The following is a 19,051-nucleotide window of genomic DNA, read 5'->3' as shown; positions in this document are numbered from 1 at the left end:
ATCAGTACAGCTATATTTTTTTATTGCATAATGGAATAAGAGTATATAGTTTTCTGAAAGTTCACATCATTCATAGCATAAGTGATAAAAGCCACTTGAATATTCAAGAATATTATAAATTAAAATAATAGTAATAGTATATCTGTACAGATACATTGATCAATTAATCTGAAATGCTAACTATGTTTTTAAATAAAGTTAACAAGTACTATTGTGATAGTTTTGTTAATTCTGCTCAGATTAAAAACTCAACTTTTGAGGAAAACTAGGTAGAAAAACCTAGAAAAAAGTTGTGAGGTTTTTGGGGTCTTTTGTAAAAGCCCACAGGACTGCTGCCACACAAAAGCCACAACTGACATAAATATTCAGGTAATAGCTTAAATAGTTTTTGAATACACCTTTAAAACAAGAAAAACATGCTTTTCTACAGTAACTGCACTAGTCAGGCATAGGTATCTCTGTTGTCAGAGTATGTGCTCATGCTCATTGCAGTAACACTGCGTTTTGATGCTCATTTTAAAGCAAATTCTGGAGATTTGTCTTTGCAAAATACTTAGCTATTTTAGGAAGTAAACACTGCCAAACTGAAACCATGCTCATTTGTCTAAGAGACATTTACCTAGAAACTTACATGTAACATACTGCTCCTCTTGCTTTATTTAAATTCTATAAATGCCTGAATTTGCTAAACTGGTTCAAAATTACTTGTACAAATGATCTCATTTCTTGGAAACAAATAATTGCTTTCCCCCTAATTTCTATACAGGTATGAGAAAAGCTGGTAAACATATATTGCTTTGGCATAACTATTGCTGGGAGAGATGAATATCTATCTTATCACGTTCATCAGAGCAGGCTATACCATTTATATTTCACTGTAAAACAAAGAACTATTACATGTTGCACAAATATGCTCGATATTTTGTTAATGCTTCACCCTTCCTACTATAACACTGCTATACCCATACTTACTTCCTTATCAGCAAAATGTGATTTTCAAGAGTAATGTTCCTGGCTGACATATGATAGAAAGGCAATAAAGCCACAGCTAGGTTCAGCTGAAGCTGAATTTATGACACCATTTTAGATGCATACACATCGCCCCCCTGTCAGTACCTGCATCTCTCATTTTCGACCACTAGATGGTGTGAAAAAATAAAAAAATTGCCTCGGATTCCTGCCACAAAATCCAAGTATTAATGTAGCGGATCAGGAAATATTTTAGAAGGAAAGTCTTGACCCACTTCGGGATGGTTAGGCTCACTTTTGCTTTGGTTATATTTTCACTTACCGGACAAAGAGCTCATAAATGATTAGACCTTGAAACTGAATCAAGTGGAGGGTTAAGATAGATAATTCTCTAGCACTTTCCCCTCCAAGGACCCTAAATTCCAAGCTGACAGTAGGGGCCAACACTCATTTTTCTGAAAAAGCTGTACCAATCTTTAAGTGAAACAGGGCTGGCTTTTCTGGGCTGTGTTTTGGAGTAGAAATCATTCCCATAGAGAGAGGCTCTATATATCTGGAGCAGCAGCAAGCCTGTTTCAAGGACCGATTACGGATTAATCACGGCATGGCAACAGGACAGTTGATATACAGAGGACAGCTTAAGCTACTGTTTTTCTATTTTGCTCCATTTTTTAAATGAAATTTCTCACTCTTTTGGGGAAGGAGTAGCAAGCAATTTTTTTCACCTACAAGCTGGAGATTAAGATTTTATTGTCCCCATAATGTACCCAAAGAGCACAACCCCCAAAGAGGCCAAACTCGCACAGTGGAATCCATTCGCTCATGGGTTTATGGGGGGAGTGAGAGGGGGAAGAGGTGGTTATTTTAAATTAGTACAATTCTTCAGCGCTGAATAACTTCTTGAAAGTTTGCCCAATCCACAAGCCTTATTCAGCCTTTAGTAATGCAATTCGGTTATTAGTTTAAGTGACAATGAAATACCTCAAAAGACATACATGGTCAAATTAATATTAGTAATACATCTTCTATATTTTTATATAGGACTATCCTTCTATCCATAAATCTTAAATTTATTTAAAACAGAAGCTGTTACATTTATTATCCAGAATATAAAGGTATCACAGATGGTTTAAAGCAATTGTGACAAAACTTAAGATTTTGAAACTGAGACAAACAGATACCTTTAGCTTTCATGCACCTGCACCTGTATTTCAGTGACCTACAGTATTTTTTGTACTAATTACACTGAACAGCAATTAGATATATATTCTACACATATTTTAAAACGTAGGGTGTTTTCAATGAGAACTTTAAAAGCTCTGCTTTTTTTTCTAATATGTGGGGAAAATAGAAATTTCCCTTGATTAATTGTTCAGAAGTAGACTTCAATGGACCATGACATATATATTTTAACAGATGTTTTGTTTTTGTTGGGGAGCTTAAGGGAAAATCTGAAAATTCACCAACATTAATATAGAGTAAAACTTCATACTTCTTCTGCTTAGTGCCAATTCAGATGAGAGGAATTACATTTCTCATTTACTTTGCAAACAGAAAAGTAGTAAAAAATGCCCAAGTCTGTCAGAGCAAACAAATTCGTAATCTGAGCTGTCAGAATAGTACCAATATACATACGAAGATGAAAGCATAGTTCAAAAAAACAAACCATCTTCTGTAGCAAGATCCCAAAAAAGTCCGAATCAGCAGTCAGGAATATAAAACAGGAAACAAAAAACATAACATACAAGATAACTTAAAATTCTACAAGGTTAACTTCTACAAGCAGAAAGCACATTGTCTCCTGTTAAGTCAGTTAACAAATGGTAGCCAAGATTTAACAAGGAAATAAACATGCTTTAAAGTTAATTCCTGTTATATGGCTATGTTTTAATTGAGATTATAGTTCATTTGACAAAATAATTAATTGCAGTGAATATCTGATTGCAAACAAAGGATCTGAAAGGGAGTGCCAATTTCCCCCTATAGAACTGTGGGAATGTACCCTTCTGCCATGGCTTTCTTTTTACAACCATGTAGCCCCAGTAGTGTCTCATACCTTGCTGATAATGTAGATAACGTCACCACGTTTAAACGTCAACTCATCGGTTTCATCTCCTGTGCAGTCCCACAAACCTTGATAGAAATTGGCATAATCGGTATTTTCGCTATCTGCAAAGAAAACAGCATCTAATTACAAAACAATCGAGATTGAGGATAACTAAAGTTACTCTTTAAATCTCCAGAGAGAACAAAGCAATTTATTAGCACACATTTCTTATTCCTCTTTTTAGAAACGGCCCCTTCCTGCCATGAAAGCAAGTGAAAATTAAGTTTACTGTGCAAGCCTTTCACTGGCAAGTTGCATCACTGAGAGACATGTAGCTACAGGTTTTCAAAGCATTTTTCAGCTGCAACTTAAAGCAGCTAGTTTTCCTCTACCAGTATATTTCTAGCAAGCCATATATGTATCCCAACTTGAAACTGATAAAACTGCTAGAATATAATTAATAATGATCAGTAAAAGGAAGCTAAAGTATTTTGTGATACACTCCCCCTCCCTCTCCTGTTCCAACAAAATTAAATAGCTTCTCTGAGAACCTTTGAGATAATCCTTGATTCTTCCTTCTGAAATATCGGAGAACTTGGAAACTGTTGCTGAAGCTGCATTTCAAAAATATTTGTGTCAGCTCCAGTTTAGGACATTAAGCTCTGGCTAAACGTGCAACTACACTACAGTCATAAACTCATCCTTCTAACAGCATAAGCACAATGGATGTGCTGTGTTCAAGCTGCCATACAGGCCATTAACTGATTGATTATTTAGCACTCTTTGCTCTGTAATACGGCAATAACACAGTAATAAATGCTTTGTCATACATTTACAATACAGAGTACATCTATTGAAACACAGCGCTCACACACAGTTAAATACACTGGGTGCTTCTGTTGCACTGCAAACTATTTCCTGTTTTTAATTCCATGAGAATGGAGTGTGATGAGTTAATGCAAAAAGAATGTAAGCAATACCACTAAGATGACCGGTTACATTATGTATACACTAACCAGACAGAATGTATATGTACTAATAATTTACATCACTGGAAAGCTATCTTCTAATTCTGATAACATAAATATCACTGAACTGGCTGGATCAAGGCTGTCATCTTAGTTTTGTTATATGATTCTTGAACTGCAGGCTTGCTGGTTATTCCAACATACACCAGTTACATTTGCATGTCATTAGCACTCTACACCATCATTTATAGTTTACAATTTAACCATGATTGGTTCATTTTATTACCAAAAAAATCCTGCTAAAATATCAAGTATCAAGAGGTAGAAAGTATCACACTATAAAAAAATAGCAGTATTCAACCTGTGTTCTTCTCTATTTTGGCAAATACTTAGATTTGAATTTTAATATTCTCTGTATGAGCAAGAAGAGCTTGTTTTCTCTATCTTCAATTCAGTCTGTGTTCTGTGCTATCTTGTTTGGGTGGCAATACTGTCATAAGGCTAAATATTCACAATCTTGAATTCAAAGCTGCTATGCCAGTCACCCACCATTTAATTTTCCATAAACTGCTGATTAGGAGCTACAACTTGCTGCGCAGCACTAGGGGGCGTTCTGGCTGCCAGGGCCCAAATTCTTCTGTCCTCACCCCAAAAGCAACAATTGATACCCATATGAACGCTCACAATCATTCAGAAATAAGAGATTTGGTTATTTAAAAATGCACAGACATAATCATTTCAACATGAAGGCATAATCAGTTTGAATTGTTGCACCTCCAAATTTTGGCCCTTCCTGTTTTGACCTCATTATTCACCAATTCAGCATTAGACAATAAACAGTAACACAGGTTAGAATGAAATTAATTTGAAATAAATATTAAATCAGAATCTCTCCTCGGTCATTTTTTACTGTACTGATCACAGTTCACAACTCTGAGTCATAAAAGATAATGTAAGTCCACATGAGCAAAAAAACAAAAGAACTATTTTGGTATATCCCACCTCTCAAATCTTTCATCAGTTGGCTTATTGATCTCATTTAAAATACATTAATCAGGACTTTTACTTCTTTAGAACATCACTGAAAGAAATCATGACTTTTCACACTGACCTTTACCACTTTGAGTTCTGCTCTTACCTTTATGTGCCTGAAGTAACTCCTGTTAACACTAAAGTAAGTTGCAACAGAAGAGACCCAACAGCGGGTGAGACATATCTCTCCTTTTATGTTCATCGTGAGCATTTAATTAAGTCTTAAAGTGGAAAGCAACCCAACTAACAATGTGAACACACTGGAAAAGATGCATTTTAAAATAAGCTTATTGCAACAGTGAAGATACTGACCAAAGACTAACCATGGCTCTGTGCTGTCATTTGTGAATTCAACATGAGATAGGGTTCTTTTTTAAGATAGGTTCACATTTTTCAGAAAAATATATACCAATATATTGGTATATTGGAGCACAGAAACAAAAAACAGGGAAAGAAATTGGCGGCGTAAGTTTATGGACAACTATGCTGGTCTTCCAAGAAACATTAATTTCAAATTCAAAATCCCCTCTCATGCCCTCCAGCACAAGTTTCTCCAAATTCTGTAAGGGCAACTACATACACATAAAAGACAATTTTAAACGTAACTTCAGACTTTATATGTATAAAGTGAAAAACGCTTCATAAAATGATTCATAGTGCTTACAAACACAGGCACAGAATTAAAAAAAAAGGCTGCAAAACACAAGCCCACTCATTCTTACTTTGGTCCCCTTCAGTTTGAGAAACCCTGTGAAAGAACACAGTTATTTTTTAGTTCTGATGATGCCCTAAACTTCAAAAAATGCCTGTTACTTACTTGCCCTTTATCCCACAGGGCAGAAAAGTTAAAAAATAAGGGCAAAACAACTGTAGTGTATTTATTTGGACTCAAATTCTAATCTATTCCAAGATGTTTGGTTAAATCTTTCTCACTTTCCTTCTCCTGCTGTTCCTTAGTTACCCTAAAATCAACATATTTACACTGATAAGGCAGAAAACATGACACTTATTGAAATAGTGATTGTGGAAATGAAAATGGGTAGACAGTCATAACAAAAAAGACCCAGCAAGCCATATTATATAACTGAAACTCTTCAATGCTTTGGTATTTTTAAATTACTAGGTCACTAGCAATTTAATGTAAAGTTTTTTAGCAGCAGGAGTTAGCATTAAGAACAACAGAATAAAAAGAACTCAAGTCTGAAAGTTAATTGAAGTAGAAATATGTCAGGGCAAGAAAAGAGTAGGAAAAAACCCAAAAATTTTTGCACTAATCAGCTTGAGCTCACAGACAATTTGCAGAATATTTTCTGTGAGTTCAGGTTTAGTAAAGCTAGGTAATAAATTAAACTTAAGAATGTATGCGCTGTTTGTATGGAAAATCATAAAATATTCTCAAGTCATGTCAGTTATTTATGATGTGATGCCTATCAGAAATACTCATGTCAGCTCAGCCCTAAAAGTCAAACAAATTTCCAGTGTTAAATAGTGAACTATGTAAGATCAGATCACAAAACTATTGCTTGAAATGAACCTGACATCTGGGGGAACTGCTATGGTATTTTCAATGACATTGCACAAATACTAGTAAGACTGATAAGGCTATTCTTATAGCAGTTAAAATTTTTCAGATATGCAGATGCTAAAGTTTTGATTCCTTAGAAGTATGACCAATTAGAACTTCAGGAAGGTACATTCATGAAAAAAACCAATACTGTCGGCAACTTTGTAATTGGATTGACCCCACGCTCCATTATGACAACACACTCCTGTAATTACAGTAATGTCTAAATGAGTACTAAATATTAAGGCTGTAATGAGTCATGTTGTTTTACACATGTTTTTAGCAGAGCACAATGCTAACAGCATCTGATGGCTTGGCTCTTGTTTCCTGTCCAAGAAAAGCAACCCAAGACTCCTCACAGCAACCTGTCCCTGCTTTCCTGTATGGGTCAGGAAATCAGGCCTCTGTTTCCTCTCCACATGTTGCAACAGGAAGAGCACTGCAGAGCTACTTCCTAAAGGAACTCTTCTTGCCCACCCCTTCCTTGACAGCCCTGAAAGAATTATGTGCATTATGTACGATGGGGGAAGGAGAGCCAGATTGCATGTCAGTGCAGGTCACAGTTACAATGCAGCAGATCTCAGAAAGGTGTAAGGTCTGATAAGAAGTGAGTCTTCTCTACTTGCTGTGTCAAATCACCAATAGTTTATCTAAAGGTCTGTGCCCTTGAAGCACAAAACTATATTGTTTTTAAGCATAACTGGAAATACCTTTCTATCAAGAAAAGTTGTCTGGCTATGTGACTTTACATGGTGTATGCAGTTATTTTTCCAGTCCCAGAGATAATTAGCACCAGGGCGGTTTGCCAAGCTAAAGCTGAGACAATATCCTTCACAGCCTTTCTGGGCATTTGTGTCCTTTTCCAATTTTTATGCTGCTGTCACTGGACTCTGGCATTTCTTACCCAATTCATTTGCTTTCTCTGGTAATCATATGCAATGAAGATATGCATGGCCAACATTTAAACAGGCTGCAGATCAATTAGTGGTCTTAAGTTTATCTGATTTTTATCAAAGAAGACAGAGCTTTGGGTCGATTGTCAGAGCCTGTGTCAAGTTGACCTTTTCAGAGACGTCTACATTGCCAGTCCCTTGGGCAACTTGTTGTCCCCTGTTAGTCTCTGAATGGCAGAAGTCTGTTCTGCTCAAGCACAAAGTATACACAGATGTCTATATTACATTCTTATAGGTTTGACAGCAACTGCATGTTGTATCTATAAACTGTCCTTTAGCAGTGACACTTCCTCAATGATGATAAGCTAATTTATGCAACTAAATCTCCTTTGTGCAGAAATGAAAGCTAATTGAGTCATTACAAAGTAATTCAGGAAGGAATACCTTGTATAAATTGGCTTACTTTATAAATCCTTCTCAAGTGGTTTTCATGCATCCTAAGTGGTGCTTAAGCAGTTTTGCTGCCATCACATACCCAGGTTAAAAAGACAGCTTTACAGAGCTATAAAAACATTATTTTAAAGCAGCAAATGGAATAGACAAGAAAATAATGGTAAAAAGAAAGTGCATATGCAAAATAAAGAGGAAAGGTTTTAATTACCTGAAGCAGTGGCAACTTCCTCCTGGCTCTCTTTGCTTGGCACTTCAGCTTTTGAAGAAAGACGTTCCTCTGCAAAACACATAACTGCAAGTGAAATTATGAAGGGACACTTCAGCTGACAGGAATTACAGCCCACATCAGCCTGAAAGACATACTCTATATTTCCAGACTGTAAGCCTTGTTTACTATTTTGCACTTATATAGAAGTTGGAACATTGTTATTTCTGTGGTTTCCGCCACCCATCCAAACACTCCAAGAGCTTTCTTTCAAAATCTCAGTTGGGAACATCTGTTTCCCTTTTCACTCTGGTCTGAATGCAGTCATATAGAGCTGCAGTTTGCTGATTTTCAGTCATTCCGAGACAATTAGAATGAGGGTCCTCTTCTGCTGCATACATTTCTTGCCAGAAAAGGATAAAGGAAAGGAAACCAAGGTGTGAAAATGTATCCCCAGCCCATGCAATAACTCAGTTCTAGAGAGCAGTATGCAACAAAGGCAGAGAACCTTCAACACTGTCCTACAGACACAGTAGCTCAACACCTGCAGAATGGGAACACAGCCACTACAGATACCATGCCCTTCACTGCTCCTGCCCACTGTGCCTGACCACGGTTTTAAGCAACCCAGACTCTATCAAATTACTTACTGCAAGTTTAGGAGACAAGAAAAGAGAAAACCTGGCAGTGATCAGCTCTGAAGCATGTTTTCTGGCTAGCAGGCTTGGAACACTGAAATCCCCACAGGCAATTTCAAAGGATGTGCTCCCATACTCCCTGTCTGGTACAGACATGGAACTCTCTCATGTCCAGACCCTCACTTGAGTAAATCCACACTCCACTCAGTACAGGGACACCAGATCTGCTCCTCACATTTCCCAGTCAACAATTCTGCTGATGACATAAAACAGGGGAACAAACTTCTAGCTGAATCCTGTCTTTAGGTTCATAAGGAAGTAGAAACAAATTTATCCTGGCATTTACAGTATATCAAAAGTGACAAAGCTGCTGTACTGAATGAGGAAATAGTATATTGATAAACCCACTTCTCAAAGAAGAACTGGACTTTTAATACATTTAAACTATCTGGCTTTGCTACTCATCACATCTTATACAGATAGTCAAGCTTCTTTTTAAGATACACATTTCAGCAACTAATTTTGATATTTTACTAATGACAAACAACAGATAAAGCACTCAGAGCATTTAAAATGTTCCTCATTGTGCAACTTTTATGTAATTGCCCATTTACTTTGACAAAGAGTGAATTTTATATCAAGAGTTCAAAGGAGTTTTAGCCTTGTAAAAATTTAATCTATCCACAAGACTGTTCCTGCAAACATTAAAGCAGATGTTTAAAGCACAAGAGTAGACCTGTTGAAATGCATACGCATAATTGCTGCTAACCTCTATACACAGTCCTACAAATATTACATCATAAGATTCACTCTACAAAAAGCTTTGAAATTCTGCCCTACTAAGCCAACAAGATTTTTTTGTTCTCTGAATCTTGACCGGTTAAAAATCTGGTCAAGATGAATATAAACTATTTTTTAAGCCAAGGTGCGGGGAAAGAACAGGAAAAAAAAAGCCCAGCAATAGAACAGGAGAAATTGGAAGCTGCAGTACACACAAAACACTCTATGTACTGCATTCAGATGTTCCAAATGTATTCCCTACTTGGCATTAATACTTGTCACATATTTCCAAGTATGCTCATTTGTTTATTTTAAGAACTCACAATTGGAGCATAAATGGCAAAAATGCATCCTTCTGTGCTGTCCAGAGCAGCACTGTCATTCTGTGGGTTCCCTACCATGGTTACACGAGTACAGGCACTAGTATTCCAGCATTAGTCACATTTTCTAGAATTGCTCCCTTTTCCCAGAAAAACCCACCTTCATCCAACACACACCGTATTATATTATTTTTTGATTAAACAGATGGTGATATTACATGTTACTGAATGTTTGGACCTAAATCAGTTGTTGCATTCAATGTCCTATGGATTTTAACTCTATCACTTGTCATGGTCATCAGACTAGTTTAAACTGAGGACTGACTCAAGTAGAGGGTATCTCAACATTAAAAGCAGCAGGAGAGGTTTGAAGAGATTTTTTCATAAGGTACAGCTGAATACATGTAGATTTCATTGCGATTTCATGGAAAAAATTTAGAATATATGCATTCTCCTGAAAAATTTATTTCCTAGAAACAAGAGTTCACCAGATCGACATCTGAAGACATGAAAATGTCTGAATCAAAGCTCTTTGAATTCCAAAAGGTGCCAAATTCAAGCAAAACTGTCCATATTTGCATACTGGTTTGGATCTCAACAATCCCCACTCATCCCACCTTGCTTTACATTACAGAGTTGTCACAGAAAGGACAAAGTTTCAAGTACAATTAGACTGGAAGAGGCAGTCCAGAAGCATGCTGGACATGGTCCAGCTGCTAATGGGCATTCATCCCATGGTACCAGGCTGAAGTGACTCCGTAGGAAACCTCCTCTGAAATACACAACAAACATCAGGTCCTTGGCACAAACCTGTGCTTTATGAATCTGTTGCAAATGGTTCTTGCTAATGCAATCATGCTCAGAGTGGAGCAGTTGTAGTAGGCTTGATTTAGGATATTAAAAAAGAACCTGTGGTTCTTTCTCATGTTTTCTAGTATTATGGCCTGAAGCAGTAACTAAGTGCATGTGGTGTCCTTTAAACACAGCAACCTCGATTACCTCAGGAATTACAGCTGCAGTCTGATGCAACATGCTTAAGTTTGTGTTGCAACATAGCATAGAGCCAAAAAATGAAAAATGAAATTAAAAAATACAGTAGAAATACTTCTGGCTTTTTTAAGATCCTGTGTGTAAGGAGTCATGCATACCTTTAAAATAACCTATTCCAGTTTTTCCTCTGTACATCATCTTCACACCATCATTATCACTGCAGTGAGAAAATACTCTTTTCCACCTTCTCACTGTGTCAAAATGAGACTAATCTACACTAATCAAACCAGTGAACTCTTCCAGAGCTGTAGATCTTAAAAACCCCTGAGATACAGATTATGTTCCATACTATGCTGATACTTAAGACACCATAACAGCAAACAACCTACAGAACTCTTATGACAATGCAACAAGGAACTAACTATACTTGTTAAAGGTTTTTTTCAGTTAGTCCATGAAAGCTGTTGAAAATAATTTACTTATTCGATTTGCAGCTTGAAGAAAAAACAGAAAAATAATCACCCAATCACATATGATTCTACCATCTACAAAATTTAAAAAGTGAACAATGAATTCTATACTTGCTGAGGTTTTTTACATTAACCCATTAATGTTTTTTCTTTCCATTTCTTTTTCTTAAAGAGAGAAAGGAAAATAGATTGGACTACTTGAGTATAAAATGGGTAAGAGTTTGGCTTGAACAGTGCATTCCTCCCATGGAATGTGCCATCTCCATGATAAATATGCATAAATTTAGCAGTTTCCTCTACTAACATGTTGCCTAACCCATCTTTTTACATTAGTCTCTAATTTAATGCCATAATTATTTGATATTCTATTGTCTTCTAGTTTCTGACACTTTGTCATTGCACAATACTAGTTTACACCTTGAATAATCCCAGTTTGTGAGTTAATATATTCTATTCAATGCTTTGATTACAGTAAACAAAACCAGCTAAGCTATGCAGCAAAATCTACGAAACCACACAGATGGTTATAAGCTTTTCATTGTGTGGTTTCCATAGCAATCATATTGCAAATCTGGAAGCTTCTTGCAAATAAGCAGCTTGTATTTACACGCCTCTCGGCTGCAGCATGGAACAGAACAACAAGTGAAGTTATTATTCCGATCACATATTGTTAGCAACACCACTGGAAGATGTTTTGATCAGTTCAGATAAAAACTACTGCAGTGAACTAATTTTTCATCTATTTCATAATGATACAAGCAATCACACACTTGTTATGCGCATTCATGTCTCTTCATTTGAAATCTCACTGTAGTGTCAGAAGGTTATAAGCATACAAACAAGTCTTGTAAGACAGACCCCCACAAAAACACTTGGGTTATTAAATAATCAATTACAAAAACTACGCAGTGTCTTTACTATTGTACTTGGCAAGGAGGACAGATGCATGCAAAAAACCAGGTGTGTACATGAACTCTACTGACACTGAATATCACAGGTCTACACTGTTTTCCCCAAGAAAAAGCAAAAGAAATAATGGTATGTTGACACCAATAGTATTACTCCTCCACACTGCTTTTTTGCTACCATATAATGATTCTGCACAAATGCAAACAAGAACTTTTGAACCCAAATAAATGCTCACCATGGGAAAGAGTCAAGACCTTTTCTCTCCCAAATTTATAATCTTATGAATTGACCCACCTCCATAACAGATGGATTATTACTCTAATACAAAACATAAATCAACCCAGCTATGTAATTTTTTAAAAAAAATTAGCAAGAACTGGCTTTTTTAAAAACAAGAGTATTCGTTCAGAGAAACATTTAATATTTCCAGAGAAGCAGCAATAAATGCACAAAATTTAAGAACAAGATTGTTTATATAATTTGGCCAAACTGACACCTTCTGCTAGCATTTGTGGTGAGGGCTAGTGACCATCTGGGTCAAAGGAATAAGTATTAATGCCCTGTTTTATGCAGGGCCAGCAAATTGCCTTACCTGAGGTCAGTGCTCCCCAGCACTGGGGATGGGGTCCTCTGCAGCATTCTCACCTGTACAGGCCTGTACATTTCATCCAAACTCTTACAGGGTTTTAGCCTAAGTAGCTTGATAGAAAATCCAGTAGGCTTACTTGCCTTGGTGTGTGTATTTATAATGGCAGAAATTTTCATTTCTGTTATCTTCTTTTAGACTCCACATCCACCTATTATATATGAGAGAGATCTCTCTGTATGAAGAGATCTTCAAATGCAATTAGCAAAACTCCAACTTTGATAATCCTTCAATATTCCCGAAGATCGGTCCCTTTCCCCCAGCTCCTCTGGGACATGGCAGATTGCTGGAAGATTTACACACAACTTCTTGACATTTCACCTCACCCTGCATTCCCATTAGCAGCCTGGTGTACTCTGTAAACAATGAAACAGTTTGGAAAAGGCTGCTGAAGGTGCTATTGTCTAGCCATGGTGTGAGCAGAGAGGGGGAGACAAACTCTTGTTTTATTAAAGCTCCACCTGACTGTACAATAGTGCATTGTTTGAGAATGAAAATGTCTCCAGGACAGTGAAGGAAGTGGGAAACAAGTTGGCTACTAGAGAAAAGATTTATAAATGTAAGAATTTTTTACCATGACAGAAAAGAGGACATTTTATTGCTACTTCTATGGGTCAGCTAGTTACCACCCAACAGCTCAAACAAGAAAGTTGTATTCTTGCATGGCAAACTTGAGTGTAAAAAAAACCAATTTCCACAACACAAGCAGAATGATAGAAACGGGTCACCCAAACACAGGCTAAACACTGGGATTGCAGACAAGATGACATCAACATATGTCAGCAGAAGCAGAAGTTGCATCTGACTAAATGGTCATCACTGAGTGTGGCTGTTGTCCGGAGGGACAGCGCTAAGAACAACACAGAATTCGGGTCCAGGATAGAATGGAATTATTTAATTAATTACCACCTCATTTATACAACTTGATTCACAAGAGTGGCTTAACATCATTGGGTGCTTGACCATCCACCTCCCAGAGTGATTGCCTGAACAGTGTTAACACCTATTTCAAAATATTTTCTTCGGTGTACCATAACAAGGCCACGCAAAACAAGTTTGCACTTGTGAGATAAAGTCTTGGTTTACAAAACAGCAAACTGTTTCTCAGCTGGTTTGCGTGAGAATGAAGACTTTCACAGGAGGCAAGCAGGAAAATTTCTCTGCTACCTTTTTTAGCATCCATAACTGAGTTCAGAAATATGATGGGAAACAGGCAATACAGAATTGTATTCCAAAAGAATACCAAAAGAGCTCTCTGGGTTATGAACAATATAAAAATACATCTTAAAGAAAAATAATATGCATACTGAGATGTTTCAGTTTTAGTTGAGGACAACCCATGCCAATTCCTAACCCAAATTTCTTCCAACACAAGTGATCCAAGTCTAATTCCAAGAGGGAGGCAAAAGGTTTCATTCAAATATACCACCATCTAAACTGGATGGGACCTCCAGCTAACACTTTTGCACAAGTTTTAACCAGCTCTTTGAAAATAACCACTATCTAAATTCGAAAGTGAGGTTAAATATACACACCACTCTTCCCAACCAGTAGACAGTAACAGAACTCTGCTATTAATATTAACAATGCCCTAACTTCTCAATGGCCTTGAATAAGTAGGACTGGCTTTACAAAGTGAGAAAGCTAGAATAACTAAATACTTTGGGAGAGGTGGGACTTTTGGAAATTACTCCGTCTAACACCCTGCTCTAACTCAGAAAGATAGAACAGGTTTCTAGGAAACAGCAGTTGGCCTCTTTTGGTACTCCACACTAAGCTGTTCAGCAGCAGTTTAAAACAGCCTGTGCATTTTAATAGCTCACATATGAGACAGCTGAAGCTAATGACTTTCTAGAACAGGATTAGCTCAAATTACTCAGTTTTCTCCAGATCTTGCCAAGTCCCCAGATGTGAGGCTTCCTGTATTCCTTGAGAAATCCTGTACTTTTTTCCCCTCAGTTGCACTCCTTGTATCTCTAAAAGGTGCTACTGTGCACCACACTGTTACTCCCAGTTGTCTAAGCAATCTGAATAACTAAACTGGCCATCTCAGCTAAAAGTGAAGCCCTGCCTCCTATTGAGAAGACCTTGGGAAAGTTACCTTATCATCCTTACAGAAAAGGTTAGTAGATTTTGTTGTAAATTAACTCATGATCATTGCTGCAAGAGAAGGAGAGGAAGTGACATGGGAATACTGGACTGTAATTTAGACATTTTCTGGAGAAAAAACAACCTTTCTGTGGCACCACCCAGGGAATCTTAGCATATGTAATGGTCTGGCTTAACCAAAACCAAAAAGCAGATACAACATCCCCTTCCTAAGAAAAGTATTTTGGAGTTATAGCATTTGCTAAACTAAAGAGTAAAGTAAATCAAAAACTTTCCAGTCCCACTAAGGACAAATAGCAAACACTTTACAGCTGCTATTCTCTAGTGTTGAACAGAATAACGTCATTTAGATCATGTAACTATTGCTGTGAAGAATAATAACAGAGAGAAGTAGTAGAGAGAAATGAGTACATTTGGAGAACTCATTCCAAATTTGAGGGGAAAAAGGTATCTCTTTCTAAATATGTTTGTGAAAAAGACACCACGTTTCTCCTGTATTACCACACAGCCATCCACATGAACTATAGTAGCATGACAGATTGAAAAATCATGGTTTTAAAAGCTGGAAGATACTTTATGGCCTCTCACTATTTTATGGGAAAAAACAAGCAACAAGTGATCAAAGAACACATCTCTGGAGGAAAAACAGCTTCTCTCACACAAAAAACCCCCCAAGCATTGATGGCAAGGTCATCCACAGTTGCTGCAAAGTGGATCTTCTCACTCTACTGTGCAGCCTTTTACCAGTTTTCAGGAAATCTAGGAGAATGCTTTGCTTTACTTAACTCTTCTACTTGCTGAGACCTGAATATACGTTAACACCCTTCCTCTTTCTTTTTCTTTCCTTTTCCCAGTACCAAGTATTCCAGTACCTTTGCTTGCCTGCCTTTGCCCCATTCTGTAGCCACAGCCAACATCCTCTTCAGACTCCATAATTTTGTACATTTGCCAAACACAGAAGCTGTTAGTATGAAAGTTGCTGTTTCCAGGGCTTCACGAAGCCCTTCAGGTTTTAAGAAAACAGCTATCAAAATGGGAGGAAAATTATTCTCAGTCATCTCAACGACTGAACAAAATATATTCACTAGGACAACTGAATAATCCACAGAGGTACAGGCAATTCCCAGTTCTAGTTATGAATATATAAAGATTTCATGAACTCAGCTTCCTGCTTGGAGCTCTCCTTGCAAATAAGCAATCTTCAGTCATGTTTTGAGTGACAGCTCAATTCAACTTAGTTGGCCAGTTCCTTGCACTAGTCCTCCAAACAACAAATACTCTAAAATCTCTGATTCAAACCAAACCAAACCCAATCTTTTTACATACTCTACGTTCTCTCTCTTATTTTTTTTAATAACATAAATGCAAAAGAATCAAGAGCTTCTCAATTCAAAGTTCAAGTAGGAAAAAATTACTAGTCTGACAGAATTAGGAGGAAGAGAAGCATGTCAAATCTCAGTTACACCAACAGCAAGCTGGGGAGGAAAGGAGGTAGAAAAAAGGCAGAAAAAGCAGGAGTGCCTACCAGGGAAGACCATTTAGAATGCCTAATTTTAGAATATTAAAATTTATTTGACAAAATTATCTAATTATTCTTAATAAAATTCAATAACAATATGCCAAAGTGCAATGTGCACTGCATAGAAATAAGGGATGGGGTTTGTACTGACCTTTTTATTTCCTCATGAAGAAAGACCTGATAATAGTAATTCTTCTCAAGAGAAAAGATAAAGGTCATCACAAGCAAGTTCATTGTGGATATGCACACAATGATTATAATGAAGAATAAAAGAAATTATAGAGATCCACTTCCAGAAACTCATTCATTGATTTCCTGTTTTTGTATTCACAGACACTTTGTATTTAGAAATGAAGTCACTATTTTGGGGATTTTTTTGTCAGAAATCAAGTATCTTGTCTGATCCTATATGCGGAGTGGACTGGTCAGAATATATTAAACTCAGAAATCAAAAAACTATCTGGTGGGCCATCAAAGAAGGTGAAAATTTCACAAGTGACTTCAAAATCCAGCTCATTACAAATTTCCTAAGTTTTACTAGGTACTTTTTTAAATCTTACCTTTACTTTTTTGATCAAGATAGTAGATAACAACTTCCCCACTTGAACGGAAGCATCTCTGAAGATAAAGTTTCATGTTATATTTCAACAACAGCACAATTTTGGCTCCACTTCTAAAATTGTTCCTAAAGCCTCAATTTTGGCATACCAAATTGAGGCAATAGGCATCCTACCTAAATCCATACTTAAACATTTAAAGAAAGAATAAAATATTTTATGACACTACCCTTAACAGGTCTCAACAATGTAGAGGAAAAGCTTTTGGGGTTTAATGTTTCTACATGCTCATCTAATTATTTAGCCGATTAACAAAAAATGCTCCCTTCTCTGTTCCTCCTCACCCTAACAAAAATAAATAGTTCCAATTATTGGACAGAAGGCAAATCAGTGTCTCAAAGGGACAAAACAAACAACAATTTTTAAGTTTATTTCATGGTTCTGTTGTAGGTTAACAGGAATCTGTGGTAGAGATTGTGGGCCTAAATACGTGTGGCATGTACATAGTATATTCTTATAAACGCAATAAAGATTTATATGAATTCACTGTAACTAAAATAAATTTGTTTGTTGTCTCAACCTGTAATAGCTCTTAGCTATGTAAATAGTTTAAGTGTTCAACATGACATTTTATAAACCTTATTGTTAAAATGTTTCACTAAAATAAATGTGGTGGCTATTAAAATCTACATAGAAATTATAAATAGTTCCCAACATAAATACATTTAGCAATCAAATATTCAATTAACTAATCTATACTGTATAACTCTGTACTATAGTGTTATGTGACAACTATGTACAGCAATTATATTTCTCAAGTTTAAATGTATATGATAGAAAAAGTCTGTAAATGTCAAGTAAAGTTTCTCATAATCATTGATCAGCAGCAAGTCTTAAATTTAAAAGCCATTTCTGAAAACTACATATCCTTAATCGTGACAAATGGGACTTGACATAATATTTACATACAAAGAATTCATAAAGAAAGCATCTTGCTTAAACCACATAATAACCTATAATAATCTGCAGGGTTAATGTATTCAAATTTATAGTATGATTCCTGAACTTACTCAAAAAAGGGACAAAAGACAAGGCATAGCTCACTTCAGTGAGAGGAAACACAAAACAGTTGTTGGCATGTTTCCATGAGCAAAGTCTGGCCCCCAGATGCTTCTCTTGTAACTCCTTTAAAAATGTTATACCAAGACATTTTTGCATTCCCTGTGTTGATCACTAACTGCACACTGACAAAAAAAAAATTCAGCGGTTTTCATCCTTTGGGTATTTTCATTAAAAGTAACAAGCCCACACTACTGCCACTTTGCATTGTTTATGACCCAGGCCATTAAATGAAATAATGTCCACTATGCTAAATCCTTTCTCCAACCAAAATGATGAAATAAAGTGAAAACATTATTGCTATGATTCACTAGTACCAGGTTAAATCAGAAATATGCAGAAAATTATAGTTGTTATGCAGACTGTTTACATGTACCATATTTTGGATAATATTCCTATATTAATCTCTACAAATACTATCCCATTCTTTGATTCTCATACATTAGGTCCATACTGGGATCGGCCACTCTGGATGTCAGATCTTCCTAGCCCTACATGCCACAAACCTCAATGCACCTCAGAGAGAAGAGGCAGGACACTGGGATATGGCAATAGTTCATAAGCAGGAGATGACAACTGCTCCCCAGGCAGCTCCCCAGGTCACTGTGGGATTGGCATGCAGTCGTATTTCAAAAGGACCCATGGCTTCTGGAGTCCCATACTACTGGAATTCACTCCAAGATGGTACTTTTGGATTACGCAGCTCTCAGAGACACAGCATAGTCCCAGTTGCCCCGTAGCAGCACTGCTTGTACATCTGAGCTAGGCAGTTCATCCAGGAACTAGGTTTTATGACCTGTACGGAAGTTGTAACAAAGTCATATCCATCTTGAACTTTTGTTTATTGAATTACCTGGAATTGT

The 19,051-nt window shown here is 36.7% G+C and overlaps 1 protein-coding gene across 2 annotated transcripts in view; it reads right to left on the bottom strand.

Annotated features, from left to right (window-relative positions):
• The window catches only part of SKAP2 (src kinase associated phosphoprotein 2), a 120,357-nt gene that overhangs the window by 9,410 nt on the left and 91,896 nt on the right, over positions 1-19,051 (bottom strand). Inside the window, exons 10-11 of one of the 2 annotated variants that reach the window (XM_032109254.1) lie at positions 8,135-8,218; positions 3,026-3,138 (exon numbers count right to left, since the gene is read on the bottom strand). In XM_032109254.1, the coding sequence (XP_031965145.1) occupies positions 3,026-3,138; positions 8,135-8,218 (197 nt within the window). The remainder of the gene's footprint in view (positions 1-3,025; positions 3,139-8,134; positions 8,219-19,051) is intronic. The other variant, XM_032109262.1, reaches the window with a different exon arrangement.

This window comes from Corvus moneduloides, chromosome 1 (assembly GCF_009650955.1).
Source record: "Corvus moneduloides isolate bCorMon1 chromosome 1, bCorMon1.pri, whole genome shotgun sequence".
In the NCBI taxonomy this organism is placed as follows: Eukaryota; Metazoa; Chordata; class Aves; order Passeriformes; family Corvidae; genus Corvus; species Corvus moneduloides.
This window is presented reverse-complemented; position numbering and strand designations above follow the sequence as displayed.